The 22,261-nt window shown below is 34.4% G+C and overlaps 1 protein-coding gene across 2 annotated transcripts in view; it reads left to right on the forward strand.

Annotated features, from left to right (window-relative positions):
• FANCI (FA complementation group I) overlaps positions 1–22,261 on the forward strand; it is a 70,400-nt gene that overhangs the window by 32,244 nt on the left and 15,895 nt on the right. For both annotated transcript variants that reach the window (XM_074295131.1, XM_074295132.1), the window contains exons 14-27: positions 1,191–1,278; positions 3,151–3,281; positions 5,264–5,334; positions 5,825–5,939; positions 7,962–8,084; positions 9,230–9,298; positions 11,329–11,430; positions 12,436–12,603; positions 12,689–12,810; positions 13,299–13,463; positions 14,930–15,109; positions 15,436–15,602; positions 17,969–18,045; positions 20,389–20,505. In XM_074295131.1, coding sequence (XP_074151232.1) covers positions 1,191–1,278; positions 3,151–3,281; positions 5,264–5,334; positions 5,825–5,939; positions 7,962–8,084; positions 9,230–9,298; positions 11,329–11,430; positions 12,436–12,603; positions 12,689–12,810; positions 13,299–13,463; positions 14,930–15,109; positions 15,436–15,602; positions 17,969–18,045; positions 20,389–20,505 — 1,695 coding nt within the window. The remainder of the gene's footprint in view (positions 1–1,190; positions 1,279–3,150; positions 3,282–5,263; positions 5,335–5,824; positions 5,940–7,961; positions 8,085–9,229; positions 9,299–11,328; positions 11,431–12,435; positions 12,604–12,688; positions 12,811–13,298; positions 13,464–14,929; positions 15,110–15,435; positions 15,603–17,968; positions 18,046–20,388; positions 20,506–22,261) is intronic.

Here is a 22,261-nt window from a genome sequence, read left to right on the forward strand (position 1 = left end):
TAATTGCTATTTTTGAAGCCCTGAAGTATATAATTTGAACTCTTAAACATCACAAACAATTGATAAATCCCAACTGAATCTTTTTAAAGACCTTGTAAGATTCTCCCCCCCCCCCCCACCAAAGCAATTGGGGTTAAGTGACTTGCCTAGGATCATACAGCAACTTTGTAAGATTTAAAACATAAAAGCCCATTTTCTTTGAAATGAGAAACAAATTAAGGTATATCATGTTTGAGGCCTAATTTATTTTATCTTGCCTAGTGATCCCACTGATACATTTTTATACAGATATTAACTTAGCATAACTTGCTACTAGTTTATTCATATAAATTAGCCACACTTTCATCATTCTAAGGACTGAACTGAATTAGGCATACTACAAAGGAATAGGATACAAATAAAAATACAAAATGAAGCTAGACTTTCTGAGGTACTGTAGTAGGCCACAGCCATCTAGATGTGGCATTGTTACCTCCTAAGAATTGAGGAAAGCTAATGATTTTCATAGTTGATAAAATTGTCATAGGCTTATATGATCATCTGCTTGGGGTGTGTGTGTGTGTGTGTGTGCTTGTGCATATGTACAGAATGAAAGGAGTCAGTATTAAGTAAGTACTACTAAGAATTATTGACTTCTGGTTTAAGACTTTTCACTTGGCATTATTCTCTTTATTATTTTTATACTTAGATAAATAAATTTGTACCTCTCTAGTTAATAAGTCTGTCACCTGCTTACAGTGGGCAGAGTTGAATAGTTTTGTATTTTAGGATGATCTGGACTTTTATCTTGATTTGTCTTTCATGTCAATAGTCAATTTCTACCCATATAGTAAAGTATATTTGTATAGTATATTATAGTCTTAAAAAACACTTTACCTATATTTGAGTCTCAAAGCAAGTTTCTGAGGTTTAGATAGCACACTGTTAATATCTTTTTTTTTTTTTTTTTTTACAGAGCTAGAATTTACATTCAGGTCTTTGGATTGCAAATCCAGTGCTTTTTGTACTCTACCATGCTGCTACTTCTATACCTTGTACTACTTTAGTCTTTCAAACATTCTGATGCAGTGATAATGTATATAAGCACCGGGTAGTCCTTTGGTGAAGAATGTTAAAAGGTGCTATAAAAATGTGATTTATTATCACCCTACCTAGGGATAATCACCATTTAGTTCTTCTATTCTTTCCAGATCCATGAGATGATCAGAAAAGAGATTGTCGAGCAGGTCCTCAACAGGGTTGTTTCCAAGGCATCCTCTCCCATCAGTCATTTCTTAGGTAATGAATGAGTCAGAAAGCACTGGGGCAACTTTCTGGAAAAATGAATTCTTGACTCAGATTCTATATCTGTAAAGTTCAAAAAGAACAAGAGTATAGTTGTAGTTTTTTGTACTATGCTATTTTGACTGTTTGTGGAAGTTTTACCAAGAACTAACATTTGATGTATGACTTTTTCTTGTTGGAAAATTTGTTCTATTTTTCTCCTTCTTTTCACTACAAATCTTCTTACCATGGTCTTCTGAAAGCCAATTTATACATTACAAATAATCCAAATTCTTAAGGCTTTTAGTGTTGTTTTAATTTTCATTACAGGTAGATAGGTGGCACAGCGGATAGAGCACAGACTTTGGAGTTAGGAAGACCTGAGTTCAAATCTGGTCTCAAACAGTGTAATTCAGGACAAATCATTTTAACTCTGTCTCTGGTTTTCTTATCTGTAAAATAGGCTAGAGAAGAAAATGGCAAACCACTTCAATATCTTTATGAAGAAAACCCCAAGTAGGTTCATGAAAAATAGATATTACTGAAGTGATTAAACAACAACAAATTAATTTGCCTGTTCATTTTGCTCGCTAACTTTAGACTAATTTTGTAAAGATCCATTTTTCATTATGTTTTTCCCTTCTTAAAAACCTTCAGTGACCTGTTTTTTAAAGACAGTTCTCAACATTCACCTTCATAAAACCTTGTGTTCCAATTTTTTCTCTCTCCTCCTCCTCTTTTCTCTTCCTCAAGACAGCAAGCAATCCAACATAGGTTAAATATGTGCAATTAATTCTTCTAAACATACATCCATATTTGTCATGCTATGCCAAAAAAAAAAAAAAAATCAAAAGAGGGGGGAAAAAAGCAAACAACTCCCCAAAAAGCAAAAATATTATGCTTTGATTCACATTCAGTCTTCATAGTTCTTTCTTTGGCTGTGGACAGCATTTTTATATCCCAAGTCTATTGGAATTGCTTTGAATCATCTCATTTTTAAAAAGAGCCAAGTCCTTCACAGTTGATCATCACATACTTGTTGTTAATGTGTACAATGTTCTCTTGGTTCTCACTTCATTTAGTATTAGTTCATGTGTGTCCAGGCTTTTCTGAAATCAGTCTACTTATCATTTCTTATAGAAAAATAATAATGCATTACATTCACATATATATTCCCAACTGAGGGACATCCATTCAGTTTCCATTTCCTTGCCACTACAGACATTTTTGTACATGTGGGTCCTTTTCCCTCTTTTGTGATTTCTTTGGGATACAGACCCAATAGAGACACTGCTGGATTAAAGGATATATATAAAACTCAAACTCTTTAGCCTAGAATTGAAAGCCTTTTTCCAGTTCTTTCAGTTGATCTTAAGATGTCATGAATTCAAAACTTTTTAACATCTATCTAGTTGCCCTTTCTCTGTATACTTTCTAGATCATCACTATTTTTCCTAAAAGATGGCTCCCTAAAGTGAACACAGTACTGTCTGAGCAGTATAAGTATAAGACTTTTACTTCCCTCATCTGGACATGAGAGCTTCTTTATCCATGTAATCTGTGCTGGCCTCCATACTGCATAAAGGCATTAAAAGGGGATATCAGTTGAGATGTGTGCTATAGGTGACCTGGCAATTGCATTTTCAGATGCTGTAGCCCTGTTTCCACATCCACTGGCTACTTAAGCCTGGAAAAAGAGTCCTGGCACTCTAACACATGGTTTAGTGTTAGAAAGAGATATAGGCCCCTTCCCAAATACTGATGACAATGAAGGAAAAGGTAAATTTTTTTCCTCTCTCTATTCATTTTCCATCTTGTCCCAGTCAAATTGCAGTACTTGTGGTCTTCAGTTATCTCATGTGACTTATAGAATATTCTGTTTTTCAGATCTGCTATCGAATATCATCATATATGCACCTTTGGTTCTTCAGAGTTGTTCTTCAAAAGTCACTGAAGCCTTTGACTATTTGTCCTTTCTGCCTCTTCACACTGTGCAAGGACTGCTCAAGGCAGTGCAGGTGAGACCTCAATCCCAGGGAAACTAGGTACACTTTTGTATTTGGTCATAAATATATGTATGAGGGAAAATCTATCTGCTCTATTCTAAAAATCTAAAATTTTGAATTGGGAGGAGCTATAGTCTATTTCTCTATCCTTTTCATCAAAATTCTACTTCATTACCTTAAGCATAATTTAAAGTCAGTGATATACTATCTATAAAACACTGAGCTTCGTGGAAGATTATTGACTATGGACCATATATTCACAGTGGACTTTGAAGCTTTTTTTTTTTTTTCCTCATTTAGTTTGAGGTATTATTTTTCTTTTTTTAAATTATTAGCAATTGTAGTATAATGTTGATGAGTTTACATCATTAAACCCTGTTTTTAAAATGCCTTCCATGTATTTTTCACTCACTGAATATGAAGAAACAGCTTCTTTGCTCTCAAGTTGCTTATTTTCTTTTTTTCTCCTCAGTAGTAGTTTCCAACATTCATTTTTGAAAGATTTTGTGTTCCAAAAAACCCACATGTGCAAAAATATTTGTAGCAGCCCTTTTTTGTCCTAGCAAGGAACTGGAAACCAAGTGGATGTTCATCAGTTGGGAAGTGGCTGAATAACTTATGATATATGAATGTAATGGAATATTATTGTTTTATAAGAAACGATCAGCAGGATGATTTTAGAGAGACCTCGAGAGACTTACATGAACTGATGCTAAATGAACTGAATAGAACCAAGAGAACATTGTATGCAGCACCAAAATTGCGTGATGATCAACTGTGATGGACTTGGCTATTTTCAACAATGAGGTTATTCAAGGCAATTCCGGTAGACTTGTGATGAAGAGAGTCATCTGCATCCAGAGAGTGGACTATGGGAACTGAATGTGGAGCACAACATGATATTTTCACTCTTTTTATTGTTCTTGGCTGGCTTGCTTTTCTTTTTCTTTCTCATTTTTTCCCTTTTGATCTGATTTTTCTTGTGCAACATGATAAATGTGGAAATATGTTTAGAAAAATTGCACATGTTTAACTTGTATTATACTGTCTAGGGAAAGAAAGAAGTGGGGAAGAAGGGAGAAAAATTTGGAGCACAAGGTTATGCAAAGGTGAATGTTGAAAACTATCTTTGCATGTATTTTGAAATTTTTTTTTAAATTACAAAAAAATAAATAAAATTTTATGTTCCAACTTTTTTTCCCTCCCTTTCCTTAAATCCCCTCTCTATAAGACTGCAAGTAATCTGATATAAATTAAACATATACAATCCTTTTAAACATATTTCCATATTTATCATGTTGTACAAGAAAAATCAGACTAAAGAGGAAAAAACGAGAAAGAAAAAGCTAACAAACAAAAAAAAGGTGAAAATATTATGCTTAGTTTCACATTCAGTTTCCATACTTCTTTTTCTGGATGTGGATGACATTTTCTATCCCAAATCTGTTGGAATTATCTTGAAATACTGCATTGCTGAGAAGAGCCAAGTCTATCAGTTGATTATCACATATTCTTGCCTTTACTGTGTATAATGTTCTCTTGGTTCATCCCAGTTCACTCAGAATCAGTTCATATAAATTTTTCCAGGCTTTTCTGAAGTCAGCCTGCTCATCATTTCTTATAGAACAATAATATTCCATTACATTCATATATCATAACTTATTCAGCCATTCCCAGTTGATGAGCATCTACTCACTTTCTAGTTTGTTGCCATTGCAAAAACATTTTTGCTTTCTTTTCCTTTTATCATCTCTTTAAGAGCTATTTTGTACAGTATTTCAAAGAATCCTATTTCCTTATTGTCATATCTGATAATGACTTCTTTATTTTAGTTTAACAGTCAAAGAAAATACTGATCATAAAATAATAAATATAAACACAACCTAATAGGGATTGAAACTTCGGTAACCAAATAACAGCAAAAATCAAGCTAAACTCAGCATATGCTCAGTAACTGCTGCATTTTCACCCACTGATTCTTTTTTCCCTTTTAGCCCCTTTTAAAAGTCAGCATGTCAATGAGAGATTCCCTTATACTTGTTCTTCGAAAAGCCATGTTTGCTAAGTGAGTAACCTTTGGGATTCTAGGGAGAAAAATGTTAATTAGAATAATCCTGAAATTCATCTCTTAACATTTCTCACTTCCATCTATGAATAGCACTCTTTGAAAGGTTTACAATGCAAAAATTCTATTTAGCTTTATACTTGTGCAAACATATTCCTTACAGATAGTCCTGTCATTTCACTGTATCCTTGAAAAATCTTATTCTTATTATTTCTTATATCACTTTGTCAAAAAAGTAGATGGAAGTACAGATGTTGTCATGAGTTTACGTAGCTAATTTTAAAAATATATTCTATTTGGAAGCATTAATTATTTTGGGCACCCTCAACTATCTAAATTTAATTTGTATTTTCTATGCTTGCATGCTCATATAGATTCCCTGTCTGTACAGAATAGATTTAGATTTTTCTCAGAAACCTATATGCAGTAAAGTTTGTTAATTTGTTAATTTTCTTTTTTTTTTTTTTTTTTTTTGTATTCCTTGAGCTAGTCACCTTGATGCACGAAAATCTGCTGTTGCTGGGTTTTTGCTCTTACTGAAGAATTTTAAGATTCTGGGCAGTTTGTCTTCATCTCAGTGCAGTCAGAGTATTGGTGCCACTCAGGTAAGGGTGACTCATAGTAGCAGAAAGAATATTTGACAGTTTTCTTTCCTTTTTAATCCAGATCTTGAAATCCTAATTGGTTAATGGACTAACCCCAAAATAGGCTCCATTAGTTATGAATTCTCTGATTTATTCTGTAAAAGGACTTCACTGCTCTGAGTTCATCCATATGGCAAATTTAGGTTCTTTTTCCCCCAGACCCCGCTATATATATTGAACAGCCAAGGATTTGAGGGTGAAATAAACATCATCAAATATGAAAGAACCACATCTTGCCTTCCCCCAATAGCTTTTTGAGGGTTTTTTGCTTTATCTTTGGATCTCTTATCCCAAGTACAGAGCCTTCTTAGTTGATGCTTAATAAATACTTACTGAATTAAATTTCTACTTTATGCATTGGTTAAGTACTTCATAAAATTTATTAGGGACCTGTAATATATATGCAAATAACCATAATACAAAATTAAAAGTTTCACATATATTGAAAAGAGGTGCAGTCTTTTTTTTAATTGTTTTTCTTTCATTTTGGTTTTTTTGTAATAGTGTTTACTTTTTTCTTTAAGGTAATTTTAGCATTCATTTTTACAAAATTTTGAATTCTAAATTTTTCTTCTTTCCCTCCCTCCTTCCCCTTCTTCTTTTCCTAAAATGGTAAACATTTTAATATAGGTTATCCATGTGCTGTCGTGTAAAACATTTCTATTTTAGTCACAATTGTGAAAGAAGAAACAAATCAAAAGGGGGGAAAACATACACACACAAAATAACATGAAAAAAAGTGTGCTTCAATCTGCATTCAGGGTCCATCAGTTTTTTATCTGGATTTGAATAGCATTTTCCTTCATGAGTCCTTTTTACTTATTTTGGATCATTGTGTTGCTAAGAAGGGCCAAGTTATTTACAGCTGATCATCACACGGTATTACTAATACTGTATATAGTATTTTCATGGTTCTGCTCATTTCACTTTGCCTCTACTTGTATAAGTCCAAATTTTTCTAAAATTATCCTTTTTATTATTTCTTTTTGCACAGTAGTTTTTCATTAATTTTGTATACCATTGTTTGTTCAGCCATTCCCCAATTGATTGGGATCCCTAAATTTCCATTATTTTGCCACCACAAAAAGGGTTCAGTAAATGTTTTTCTTTATATAGATCTTTCCCTTTTTTATGATCTCTTTGGGATTTAGACTAGTTAGTGGTTATTGATGAATCAATGAATGATGCCATTGTTAGGATCAGGGAGTCAGAAAGGGGAGCAAATTTGGGGAGAAAACTTGAGTTTGAAGGTTTGAAGTGCTGATGAAAAAAAAAACAGGTGAAGATACCCAGTGAGCAATTAGAATTGAAGGCCTGGTGCTCAGAATAGTAGTGAAGGCTAGTGTGAGTCATTTGAGAATCATTTGTGTGGAAATTATATTTGAAGTCATCTAAATGACTGAATTTATCCTAACTAACAAAGGATATAGAAAAATAAGAGAATTAAAGATAGCACTAATATTATAGGATTATGAAAAGGAAAAGGTCAATGAAAGAACCATTCTCCTTGATTTCTAAGAGATGACTTGGAAATAAGCATCATACTTTAGGAGGCACATTCATTCTTTCAGATCACTAAATTTTAGTACCATTTAGTGTTTTATTATTATAGCTTCTTGTGGTATTTGGTAGTTAACATACATTCCTAAATACAATACTTGCTGCCAGAGAGCAACTAGTTACAGAGGAGAACAGTGTTCATTGAGTTAATTTCAGTAAAAATGCTTCAGATCCTCTAGTGGAAGATTTAATTTATAGATCCTGATTTCTAAGCAGTTTGAGGAGCATAGCAGCTCAGCACTAACACTTCCATTATTTTACATAGTATTGTCTGTATTTTATTGTTAGAATGATTGCATTTGACAGGAAAGGAGAGCTAGGTTTGAAATTCTTGTCATAGGAACATATACACATTTTCCTTCTTGTTGATTACTGCCTTGATAAAATAGGATGGACATGAATCATTCTCATTTTTTTTTTCAGGTCCAAGTGGATGTTCATAGTCGTTACAACTCTGTTGCCAATGAGGCTTTTTGTCTTGAGATTTTAGATAGCCTTAGGAGATGCTTAGGTCAACAGGCTGATGTACGTCTTATGCTTTATGAGGTAAATAGATATAATGATGGAGCTTAAATTTTTCCCTTACTTGATAAAATTATTTAACTAGATTAAATCCATCTCTAATCTACCCCAGGGAATTTCAGAAGGGTTAACAGAAAGATTATTAGCATTCATCATTAGGTTCTTAGAACCAAAATGGGTCCTTGGAACCTCTTGGGATGAAGTATGAAGAATGTATCAAAGGAAAAGGAACAGGAATTCCTGTTACTAGTGAAGACATGGAGGCAGAGACTGAAGGCCAAGAGATATATATTGTGAATGTTAAAGAAATGCTGACCTTATTAGGAAAATGCATCCCAATTTCAGAAGTATTTCTATGCTTAAGTCTAAATTTTGAAACTAGTTTTAGAGAATTAGAGCTTTATTTTTGCAGTAATTTGGCCTGTGGTCTCTTTATTATTCACTATCTGTGCATTGAGATATATGGAATGTTCAAGGAGGACTAGCTTGTGATAGCTTACTGAGCCCATTTCAGATTTGGTGTCTACCTGGCACTCGGCTCTCACCTGAAGCTGTAGCATATGCAGCAACCACACTCTGGCAAGTCATCTTGGCAGAGAGGCTAAACCAGGTTGAAGGTAACCATCAGGCTTCAAAACCATTGGTGCATTATGGGTTGTCTACCCCACACATGTGAAGACTTCTCCAATGGAATGAATAAGTGGGAACAATTTGGTCCAATAGCCATGAAAGTGACTAAGTAGGTGATGTGGAGCTCTTACATAGTAGTCAGACATTAAGATTCCAGAGACATCCATTGAATCCTGGACTGCCACCAGTTATTCTCACTTTTTCTTGCTGCTGGGCTTCAGTGACTTTAGAAGAGAGAGTGAGACCGATGACTTTATGCAACTCTGCCTCATTTAAATCTAATTTTCCCTACAAGTTAAGAGCTCACCCTATAAAGTCATTGGTTCTCTTTGAAATGAAGGACAAACAACAACTGTGCATTAGATTTTTTAAATTGGACAAATGGACATCTCTTAACTTCCTCTAGAGAATAACATGGGGATACAGGAAAAAATATACTTGGCATACTTCAAGCTTTTCAAAGAAAGTTATGTTAAATTATCATCTTAATTATTAGTTCTGTGATGGAAGTTCATGTGTATGTATTTGACTTTCTTCAGGGTTTTTATGATGTCCTTCGAAGGAACTCTCAATTGGCTAATTCAATAATGCACACTCTTCTTATTCAGGTAAAGTATATTTGGTGAAACAAAAGCCAGTTCTTAAAGAAAATTATTCATGTGGATTTTGATCTTTTTAGGCTTTTCCAAGTCCAAAACAAAAATTTCCAATCAGTGCTTCTCAACCCCAGGTTATTAATCTGGAAACACAATAAATGTCCCGAGTTTCCTTCCCCTATTAACTATTGAAATATGGCAAAGCCATCCATATTGCAAAGCATCTAATAATCATTGCCCACAGATCTTGAATAATCTTAAATATAAAAACTTAGAAATCCCTCTTAAAAGTATAAATAATATCACCAAGATTGAGTGGAAAATGACTCAGATAAGAAAAAACATTTCATTTAATAATAGAAGTAGCTAGATGAAGTAATAGGAAAAATGATGGCCTCAGAATCAGGAAACCTGAATTTGGTCCTAGTTTTGCCATCTAGGTCTTATATGACTTTGAATAAATTACTTAACCTTATTTTTAGACTATGGTTTTGAATTTCCAAAATCTAAGAATTTTCTGAAATGGATTGTGAATTTGGAAAACAAAATTTACTTTGAAAATCCAATTTATTCTTGAACTTGTTATTTTGTAAATACCAATAAAGCAGTGATAATTTGCAAATGTGATAGCACTCATGTTTTCAGATTAATTAGATTCTTTGAACTGGCCTGGATCATAGAAGTCATACCACTTTTACCTTATCTAAACCATAACTCCCATATGAGAAGGTAGTTGGTCAGCCTCTTTTTTTAGAGAATTTTGTTAAATTTATATTTTGAATCTCACTTTCTTTCTCTGTAAAGGGGTTTAGATATGATGATATCTAAGATTTAGTGTCTAAATCTGCTGTTATCAAGAGAAGATTGCTATCCTTTTAGGAGGGATTCTTAACTGAGAGTTCTTTGATTTTTTTATTTTATTTTATTTTATTTTTTGCTGAGGCAATTGAGGTTAAGTGACTTGCCCAGGGTCACACAGCCAGAAAGTATTAAATATCTGAGACCTGAATTGAACTCAGGCCCTCCTGACTTCTGTGCTGGTGCTTTATCCACTGCGCCACCTAGCTGCCCCCTCCCCACACCCTTATTTATTTATTGCTGTGTTTTTGAATTTTTTAAAAAGAATATTGATGTATTGAACTACCTGCCATCTAGGGTAGGGGATGGGGGAGGAGAAGGGGAAACTTTGGAACAGAAGGTTTTGAAAGAGTCAATGTTGAAAAAATTTCCCATGCATATGTTTTGTAAAAAAAATATATATAAAATAATAATTAAAAAAAAAAAGAATGTTGATAGGATTACAAAGGAATTATTTGAAATTATTTGAAATAGCTATCTAATTTTATACATTTAAAAGCATTGTTCTGAGAAGTTATTAGTTTTGCCAGTCTGCCAAAGGAGTTCAGAATACAAAAAAGATTAAGAATCCTTTTTGGATATGGATTTTACTTTTATTTCCAGTAGTCACCAAGGAAATTTAGGTAAGGAAGCCATACTGTAATCAAGTTCTGTGAGATATGAGAGGATACTCTCAACCTATTTTTTTTTTAGGGTAATGGGAGGTTAAAAATTTTTTAAATATATTCATTTGTGCTGATTTTTCATAAAAAATGCTATGTTATATAGGATAATTCTTGGGGAGAATATATATACTGGGGGAAATGATAATGATATAAAACTCAAATATATACATAAAAACTTATTTGGAAAAAAAAAATCCATGATTTCTAAGAATTGGCACCAAAAAAGTTATTAGAATGCCTTTGAATACTTAGATATTTTCTTTCTCCCTTGGTAAAATAATCCTCTAGATTATCCAGAAGTAATCTTCTAGAAGACCCAGAGCTTTGGATAACATACCAACCTGATTCCATACATATCTGAAAATTTAACCACGTTTGTTAATGATGGTATCAGTAGATAAATATATAAATTTAATGAATTAAATTATAAATTTAATGAATAAATGTAATGTAAATGTAATAAATTATAAATTTAATGGATAAATGAAAGTCACAGATCTTTGTTTTTCTGCTGAGCAGTTAAAGCAGTATTATGAACCAAAACATGACCTGCTACCTCCATTGAAACTAGAAGCATGCATTCTGGCCCAGGGAGATCAGATTTTTCTTCAGGAACCTCTGGTAAGATCTTTTACCTTTTGGGGGTATGACTTTAAAAAAAAAAAAATTAACAAGTGTGAATTTTTTTCTCACTCAAATGTCAAATGTCTCCCTTCCAAATTAAAAACCAAAATAAAAAAATCCTAGTTTTAAAAAAATGTATTCAAGTGGTACATTCCTGTATTGCCTCTGTCTAAAAACATGTTTCATTCTGCATTTTGAATCCCTCATTTCTCTGTCAGCAGGTGAATAAATACACTTTCTCACCAGACCTCTGGAATCATAATCATTGCATTGACCAGAATACTTAAAGTCTTTCAAAGTTGTTTGTCTTAACATTGGTCTTTATTACTTTTTGTCATCATTGTTTTCATTGTTAAGTCTAGGATCTTCCATCAACTGAGGACTTATTTTCCTACAAAAGTTTCACCATAGCACTACGATTATATTAGTTCTTGCCTCTGGTGTTATTTCTGTCTTCAAAGGTTGGTTTATGTATGAACTGTCATCTTAGCTTTCTCAAGTACTAATGGAGATCAGAAATCAAAAGAAAAATTAAAACAAGCTCTTCAGAAGTTGTTTAGAGCCCACCAAAAGACTACTTAGCATCTTACTCCATATTGATAATCTTTCTTAATGTACCCCATGTTGATCCAGGATCTTTAAAAACCAGCTTTCTAGAATTGATCTTTCAAAATGTATTTTGGCCTAAATTTGTGTTCATAGAATGAAAAATAATAGCTCTAAAGAATTAAGGGAGAGTAACATTTGTATCAAGCCCCAGAGGACATTTAATATTGTGCTATGGTTTTCTTGCATTCATAGGTTTGGATCCAATGCTGATAAAGACAGAAACACCATCCTGCTGTCTATTTAAATATGTTTGTTTAAAATTCTAATAATTCATGTTGATTTGACTGCTTTTTAGGTGTTGTTGCTAATAATTTGCTTTCTAGACATTACCTCAGGTAAGCCTAGTGTAATACCCAAGAATTAGATTGAATGGTTTTTCCCCTTTTCCTGCAGGCTCACCTGTTGTGCTGTATCCAGCATTGTTTGGCATGGTACAGGAATAAAGTAATGCCCGAAGAGGAGGAGGAAGAGGAGGAAGAAGGATTCCAGCAAGACTTAGAAGACATGTTGGAGTCAATTACTATTCGTATGATCAAGAGTGAGCTAGAGGACTTTGAGTTGGTAATTGATGTTTCTTCACAAGTGCTATGACTTGGGTGATCAAAATGTTCAACAATTTGTTAATTTATTCAATTTGTCTTTTTAGGATAAATCAGCAGATTTCTCTCAGTCCACTAATGTTGGCATCAAGAATAATATCTATGCTCTTCTAGTGATGGGAGTATGTGAGGTCCTGATTGAATATAATTTCACTATAGGCAATTTCAGGTAAAGGACAACTATGCCTATCCACTTATTAATAATAGGGCATGTTGGTAAATAAGGATCTTAATTTTTGGCATCTGTTTAACTCTTACCAGTAGTACCCACTCTACAGACCATAGAATGTGTCTTTTTCTGATAGATTCACAATATAAAAATTTTCACTTTAATTCTTTATTCCATAGAACAGTAAAGTGTGCCAAATAGGTGTATGAATGTTTAGTTTTTCCCCTTGTAAGCTGGTAACAGGTTCCCCAAGCCCCGAATTCAAGAGCTTCCTTTGATTTTAATAGAGAAATTTTGTTTATATTGATGGTATCCTAGGCAGATTTATGTGATTTGTCTAATGAAGATGAAAACAAAGTATTTTCATATACTTTTCATATGATAATAGAAAATTTTTGTGGCCTTGACAGCTTATGACAATAAGTGCATGCAAGGGCAAAAACACAGTAGTTTAATGATTACCATTACTGCTTTTTCCCTTCCCACAGTAAAAATAAGTTTGAAGAGGTACTGAGCCTATTTAAGTGTTACAACAGACTTTCTGATATCCTCAAGGAGAAAGCTGGGAAAGGCAAGTCTACAATGGCTAACAAAACAGTTCGTAGTTTCCTGTCTATGAAATTTGTATCTGCTCTGCTTGTGGCTCTATTCAGGTAAAGATCTCTATGTTATTATTTGGGAAAGTTGTTGGGTGTTCATTTGTTTTCAGATAGGTTCTAAATTCTGTGAACTTGACAGCAGTGCCCCCAGAAGAGCAGTGTAATTTTTGCATGTCAGCATGTATAAAGCAACAAATTTCTTTAAAAGCTTATAGCTCTTCAGAGAAGTACTCCTGCTCATGCTTAGATTCACCAATCTGTCTCAGATGAACACCAGTGTCTCTGCTAATTCCCCACATTTCTTAATCATTGTTTATACAGTTCAATCACACAAACATTTACTTTGTAGAAGACACTGCCAAATAAATCCTAATGAAATAATAGCAGTTGAAAGGAGACATCTCAGGAAGATAAAAAGATAGGAGCAATAATGTAGAAATGAACTCCAACCAAGATCATTATCAGAGGCAGTTATATAGTAGAAAAAGAACTGGGTAAGTGTGGGAAAGAAACTTTGATTTCTAAGAATCAGGGGACCTACATTCAAGTGTCATCTTTGCAGTTGATCCTCTAAGGTCCTCAGTTTCCTTCTCATCTATAAAGTAAAGGTGAGTCACCAAATGACTTCTAAAAGCCATCTAAAACCGACATTCTGTAATGCAAATGCTATTTAAAAAATCTTAAGTGATATGAACATATAACAGAAGAAGATAAGAAGATTATGACAAAGGAAATCTGCATAGGCAATAAAAGAACTAGAAGTAGATAAAGACAAAATTTAAAGAGCAAATTAAAAGGGCAAAGATGGGAAGTATATTAAGTATAGTATAGTAAGTATAAGAAGGTGGAGGTGACTTGAGAAATCAGATTTAGAGCAACCAAATGAAAAGTTGATTCCAAAGTCCAGTCTCAACAGTATCCAGAATCTTCCTGGATCCAGTTATTTTTCTTTTTTCTTTAATTAATAAATTTTGTTTTGACATGGCACACAAGCTAACATCATGAAAAAATGGTTATAATTAATAATACATGGACAAAAATAATAAGTGCAATAGTACAAATAATTTGATAGAGTATTTTAAAAGCCCGCCAGATACAGGATGATTTTTTAAAAATTATTACCAAAGTAGTTTTCCATTTTTCCAATTAATAGCTTTATTTGTACCTCATTAAAAATAGATTATCTTTTATTAAAATAATGTGCTTACATTTTATAAATTAACACTGTCAATTGTATTTTGAGTTTTGTTGATGTTAAAAATTGTCATTTACATAGCTGTCTTTAATGTATAAGTTTTTTTCTTATGTACATTGTTTCCATTCTTTTTTCTTTGTTGCATCACTTTTCAGAAGTATTCTATTTCATAGAATTATATTCAAGGAAAAACTGATCATCAGCCCAGTTCTTTTTTTTTTCTTTTCTTTTTTTCCCCATCATTTTTAAAGTTGAATATAGGTGATTCTAAGTGGTAGAGAAAAATTTTAAATGTCAGCAAGATGCTTCTTTTTTTCTACCTTAGAGATAGTTCCCAAAGCCACGAAGAAAGTTTATCTATTCTGCGGTCCAGCAATGAGTTCATGCGATATGCTGTGAATGTTGCCCTCCAGAAAGTGCAGCAGCTAGAGGAGACAGGACAAGTGGATGGTCCAGATGGGCAGAATCTAGATAGGATTTTCCAGAATCTCTGTGAAATCACTCGGTGAGTCATTGATCCTTCTAAGCCCCTGCTTTCCATCTTTTATGGAAAAGGACCCGAGAAGGAAAAGATTTTGATTCAGCTCAATAAGCATAATATAAGTACTTGCTATAAATAAGGTGCTATGCTGAGTATAAGGGACAAGAAAACCAGAAAAATAATTCCTGCTATTGAGCAGTTATACTTGGAGTTAGGGCCCAGGAGGAGAAGAAGAGAGAAAAAAATGTGAGCAAAGAGCATGATTGACCTGGCTGTGATAGGAGAAGCCTTTATCTCGTGCCACTGTCATCTGAATCAGCTGAAACATACACAAATGATCTTCTCTACAGGGTCCTGCTGTGGAGATATACTTCCATTCCCACTTCTGTGGAGGAGTCAGGAAAGAAGGAGAAGGGCAAGACCATCTCTCTCCTGTGCTTAGAGGGCTTGCAGAGGATCTTCCACACAGTGCAACAGTTCTTTCCTTCCAAGATCCATCAGTTCCTTAGGGCTCTTGGTAGGTATTTGAAATGTGAAGACATTTTTCTTCACATTTGGATTTTACTTCTCTTTACTGCCAATCTTTTGCTTTTGAAACCTTAGAAAACTTAGAAAATGACATTTTGAAATGGTAGTTTTGATTTGCTAAGGAGTGACATCTAGTGGTCATTAAGCTGCTACATAACTACATATAATTAGGAATAGTCATAAAAAATTTAGTATTTTAAAAACCTTCAATCTATGAGATGATTTTTAAAAAATTATTGCTGAAAGATGACATACTTATATGAAAAAATGTTCTAAATCACTATTGATTAGAGAAATGCAAATTAAAACAATTCTCAGATACCACCTCACAGCTCTCAGGTTGGTTTAGATGACAGGAAAAGATGATGATAAATATTGGAGGGGATGTGGGAAAACGGATATTAATGTTTGTTGGTAGAATTGTGAATGAATCCAACCATTCTGAAGAGCAATCTGAAATTATGCTCAAAAGGCTATAAAACTCAGCAGTGCTGTTACTTAATCTATATCCCAAGGAAATTATAAAGGAGGAAAAAGGGCTCACATACAAAAAAAATTTGTAACAGCTTTTTTTGTGGTAGTAAAGAATTGGAAAATGAATACATGACCATCAGTTGGGGAATGGCTGACGAAATTGTGTATGGAGGTAATGGAATGTTATTATTCTATAAAAAACAATGAAAAAGCTGATTATAGAAAGACCTAGAAAGATTTATATGAACTGATGCTGAACAAAATAAACAGAACCAGGAATACATTGAACACAATAACAGCAAGAATGTGTGATGATCAACTATTAAAGACTTAGTTCTTCTCAATGGTTCAGTTATCCAAAGCAATCCTAATAGACTTTGGACAGAAAATGCCATCTGCATCCACAAAAAGAACTAAGGAGACTGAATGTAAACGAACACATTCACTTCTTTTTTTTTTCTGTTGTTTTTTTTTTTTTTTTTTTTTTTTAATCTCTCCCATGTTTTTTCCTTTTTGCTCTGATTTTTCTTTCCCAATATGATTCATAAAGCAATGTGTGTTAAAAATAAATTTTTAAAAAGGAAAAAAATTTAAGTTTAAAAAAATTATTACTGAAAGGTCTTCTTTGTTATTGTTAGTCATTTTTTTTAGTCATGTCTGATTTTATGACCCTATTCGGGATTTTCTTGGCAAAGATTACTGATGTGATCTACCATTTCCTTCTCCAGTTTATTTTATAGATGAGGAAACTGAGGCAAACTGGGTTAAATGTCTGAGACCAGATTGGAGCTCAGGTTGACTCCCTTACTCCAGTGTCAGTACTCTAAAAATTATGCCACCTAGCTGTTCATCTCTTCTATGGGGTCAACACAGGTGCATTATAGTCATGTACCATAGCTTGGTTTTTATAAAAAACTATTGCTGTAATTTTTTTTTTTTTAATGTATGGAGTCTTTAATTTATTGATTTCCTTGGGCTAGGTATCTAGCAGTGGCATCTCTGGCTTTGGATAATAGTCACTTTATTTGTGTAATTCTAAATTGTTTTTCAGAGTAAGGGCCAATTTACAACTTGACCAACAATGTAGAAATGTGTCTGTCTTTACAACCCCTCCAACATTCACTTTTCCCATCTTTTGTCATCTTTGCCAATTTGGGAATGAAATGAAACCACAGAGTTATTTTCATTTGCTTTTTTTTTTTTTTAAACTTTCTCTCATTTGACTACTTCTCTCTTAGGGGATGACAGTTGGTCTTAAAGTATCTTACATATCAGATTCTTATGAGATGTTATTTGATACAAAAATTTTTCCTTACACAGCAATTTTCCTTCTTTTCTTCATTGCACTAATTTTGTTTATGCACAAGCTTTTGAATTTCATGTAATTGAAATTTTTTTAAATCACTTTTATGAACACCTTTATAGTTAGCTATTCATCCCCTAACCATAGTTATAAAAGGTGCCTGCTCTTGTTCTCTTCTAGTTTTTAATAGTAAGAAATTAATATTACCTAAAGCAATCCATTTTATATTTATTGGTGAAAGATTTAATTTCTACCAGACTGCTTTCCAGTTTTCCCAGCAATTCTCTCCAAACAGGATTCTGGCCTGGGGTAATTTATGTTTTCAGATTTGTTTTATATGAGGCTATTGAACCAGTAATTTTTCTGATTCTTTCTTGTCTACTCTGTTCTGCTGAACTACATTTCTATTTTTTAATTAGTATCCACTATTTTGATGACTACTGCTTTACAATGTAGTTTGAAGTCTGAAATGCTATGGAGTAAGAGGTGTGGTGGAAATTAATCTTTAAGTCTGCCACTGAACACAGTTTGATTTCAACAATAGAATACATATTAAAACATTTTGCTTCCTTTCCCAGATATCACCAATGAAGATGAAGAAGAGGAAGATGTTAATATCACCCAGAAAGCAACTTTCCAGATCAGGCAGTTTCAGGTGAGTGACTTTGGGTTGGTTATCTTCAGTCTGACACATTGAAGTAAAAAAGAATCAGTTGCTGCAGTAATGTTAGGAATTGGTTTGGCTTAAACACCAGAAATTATTCTTTGGAGGAGAGAGAAAAATTCGTAGCAAAAACAGCTGATAAGAAGAAAAACTGTAGTATATGTTCCCTTTTATAGAGGAAAACGACAAAAAAATTTTTTTCTAGATCACATAATGAGCAGCACAACAGAACTCTTAGAATTGACTCATTTATATGAGTTCTTGGTGTCCTTTGGGGTTCTGTCCTGGGCTCTCTTCACTTTCTATACTACTTTACTTTGTAGTCTCATCAGCTCCCTTGGATTTAATTACCTTCTCTATGCTGAAGATGCTTACATCTACCTTTCTTGCCCAATTTCTCTGATCCCCTATTTTCCATCTTGAAATGCCTTTCAGACATCTCCAACTAGATGTCCAGTAGACATCTTAAATTCACTATATCTAAAGCAACTCATTTTTTTCCCCAAAAATTTTCCCCTCCCACCTCCACCCACTTCCTTTCCCTATTACTGTAGAAAGTGCGCTACCATTCTCTAGAACCTCAGACTTGAAGCCTCAGACTGATTCTGGATTCACTCTTTCTTACACCTCATATGCAAGGTGGGGCTAAGTTTTGCCCATTTCACCCTTGCAAATTTCTTGAATACGCTCCCTTCTCTCCTCTTGACACTGTCACTATCCTAGAGCAGGACCTCATCACCTCCTCATGCCTTGATTACTGCAATAAATGGGTCTGCCTGCTTCAAGTCTCTCTTCAAAATATTCTCCAGCCAGCCACTTTAGTAAAGTGATTTTTCTCAAGTGCAAATCTGATCAAATCACCCTCCAGCTCAGTAAACACCATTAGCTTCTCATTGCCTCTAAGAGCAAATACAAAACTCTGTATTATATTCACAGCTCTATATAGCCTAGCCCGCTCCTATTTTTCTAGTCTGTAAGTCTGAAATTTTTGTCTCCAATCATTTCTGTCCCAGTCATCATTCCCCAGATCAGGGTCACCTCCGCCCCTCCTTTTTCAGCTTTTCTCTGCCTTGTCTTTCCCTATCAGGTTATTGCTCCTTGAGAGCAAGCATTATCTTTTACCTCTTTCTGTGTTCCCTATTACTTAGCTCAGTGTCTGGCACATAGTAGGACATCAACTCATTTTCTTTACTACCTAGGCAGTGTTCTGCCTGGTAGCTACAGTCTCACAAAGACAACTGTCATTTTTTCCTTAAAATAAAATTATTCACCTATTAGGAAAAGAGTATTACCCTTTCCTTTGAATTTGTCAAAATATTGTGGCAATACCCTGTTTCCCAGAGCTAAGGCCCAGGAAGCAGGCTGTTCCCTGAGCTTGACATAATAATCATAGTCTGTACTTTGGATCATATCACTATTTGACTTGGTATTGCTTAGACCAACCCTAGATTAGCTCCCCTTATTTCCCAGTTCATCCATCACATGTTCACAATCTCTGTTCCTTGTCACTGCACTCCTGTTTCTGTCACAAAACTCTAGTTCTGGGCAGGATGACCAGACTTGAGACAATGACTATTCCCAAAGGACTTAAGAACACCTGTATTGATCCAAGAAATGCTAACCATGAGAACTATCTCAGTATCTTAAGAATGATTGTGTTGTGAGCCCATCTCTTTCATGTCTATAAGTGGCCTCAGCTTTAGCAGCCTTAAGCCCTTCCTTCTTAGGAGGGGTGGACTCTTCCTGCCAGTATTATTTTTGTCACTGCCGTAAATTAAACTTTTGTGTCCTGACTATCCTGCTGTTACACCTTGGGTTAGAAGCAGGTTCTGGTCTGGTTGACAAATCCATCAGATAGTTAGAATATCTCTATCACATTAGCTACAGCTTAGATGAGGAAAACCATTTCTATAACATTTTATTATATCTCAAATAAGCATTATACTTGTGGGATGTTGAAACCATCAAGATTTCGTTTGGTTTTAATTGTTCCTCCCCCTGCCATAGAAATCTCTGACTAAATTATTTTTCCCTTGTACTAAGAAAGAGGTTAGAATTAGCCTTGGAACCAAGAAGTTCTGGGTTCAAATCTTGTCTTTGACACATACTGATTGAGTGAACCTGGGCAAGTCATTTAACCTTTCAGCATTCTAAGTAGCTCTCTGGGACTCTATAAAGTTGTAGAGAAAGGACCTGTCTGCATTGGTCAAGGAAGTTGTTTTCCTTCTCCAAGACCAGGCGCTCCTTGTGCCAGTGAAATTGAACCTCTAATCTCAAGCTCTCTCTACCAGGTAGATTTATCTGTTAATAATTCTGTAAATTTTCTTCACATAGAGATCGCTAGTGAATTTGCTCAGCTGCCAAGATGATGATTTCAATGGCAAGGAGGCTCTCCTGTTAGTGACTATTCTTTCCAGTTTATCCAAGTTACTGGATCCCTCCTCCCCTCAGGTACTGGTACTAAGCTTTGAATTTTCAAGTCAGCTTTTCTCAGAAAAAATAGTTTTAGATCATGAAAATAATTGGATATCATGTTTTAGCATATTGTAAACTTTGTATATTTTTATACAGTTGTACAATTTTACATATTGTCAACATGTATTTTCTTTTGCCTTAAAGTTAACTCCCATTAATGTAAGCTATATGCTGTCTCAACTAGTCTTCCTACCTGTATATGTGAAAGCTTTCTGGTTTTGCTGCTTAGGCTACTTAAAACCTTTATGACCTTGACCTAGTATAAATAGTATAATCTTCTATAAAATGGTGGAGTTTAACTAGATGACTTCGTAAAGTTTCTTTCTTTTTTTTTTTTTTTCCCCTGAGGCTGGGGTTAAGTGACTTGCCCAGGGTCACACAGCTAGGAAGTGTTAAGTGTCTGAGACCAGATTTGAACTTGGGTCCTCCTGAATTCAAGGCTGGTGCTCTATCCACTGTGCCACCTAGCTGTCCCCTACTTCGTAAAGTTTCTTCCAGCTCTAGATCTATCAACTATGGTTTCTGATACATATAATAATCTGTGCTGTTGACTATTTCCCTCCTCCTAGAGTCTGTGTGAATAATATTACAGACTGATAAAAATATGACCCAAACATTCTGTAGGAGTCTTTGCTGCCAGGTCAGCCGAAGGCAAAGAGGAGCATCAAGGGAATGCATGAAGGAAAAATGCAGAGAGAAGCAAGGCTGGTGACAAAGATGGGTCTCTGTGTATGCTGCAGCAGAGAGAATCAGAAATGTTTTTCTTTTCTTAGTCTCTTTCATTAAGGGTCAATCTACTTGGAAAATGCAGAAATGGAGGGTGAGGGGAAAGGTTTTTACCAGCTCTACGGATGATGTGCCCTTCAGAGGTTCCCAAATCCTTTTCCTTCACTTGGAGATAGCAAGGAGTTGGGAGTCACTTAAGGCCAGCCCTGGGCTTGCAGAAAGACTGCAGTAATTTCTAACTTCTGAAAGAAATAATCTTGAGAAGGCAAAGGGACTAATGGAAGAAAAGAACTTTAATATGAAGGAGGAATTATGGAGTTATTTAGAGACCTCTGCACTGAGGAACAAAATTAGAGATTGAATTTGGGGAAGAAAGAAAATAGAATTTGAAGAATGGTTGAAGACCAACAACTGTAGCTGAAGAGAGGAAAGCTGGAGAAGAGGGGTCTGAGGAAAAAAGACTCTTAAAGAAGGCAATTGGTAAGGTAAGGTATGTCAATCATTGCTTAAAGAAGACCAGATGAAATATTTAAAAAAACCTGAAAAGTTAGGTGTGGCTATCAAGTTGTTAAAGGCTGTATAAAGATGTTCATGAAATGCTAAGGAGTTAAGCTATTAAAAACCCAACGCATAAGTAGTTTGGGAACCTGAGACTCTCTGTCTGGAAAGTAGAGTGAATTTTGCAGTGACCTGCATGATGTTCATATTTCTGCCTTCACCAAATGTTGCCTTGACTCTCTATGTTCAAAGTCTAGGCTGGTCTTCCTAAAAGAGGAGGTGAAGATACTCAAGGAACATCTTTCCATAAGAAAAGATCTGAAAAAAATCTCTAACCAATATACTGGATGTGAGTCAGAATTCTAAAGGATCTTGACAGGCTAGAATATTGAGCTGAATCTGGTAAGACAAGACTGAATAAGGATGAATATAAAGTCTTGTACTTGAATATGAAAAAATTGAAGATAAAGAAAGAATGATAGTATTTGTTATCAAAAAGATCTGGGGA

This window comes from Sminthopsis crassicaudata, chromosome 2 (genome assembly GCF_048593235.1).
Source record: "Sminthopsis crassicaudata isolate SCR6 chromosome 2, ASM4859323v1, whole genome shotgun sequence".
NCBI classification, from domain to species: domain Eukaryota; kingdom Metazoa; phylum Chordata; class Mammalia; order Dasyuromorphia; family Dasyuridae; genus Sminthopsis; species Sminthopsis crassicaudata.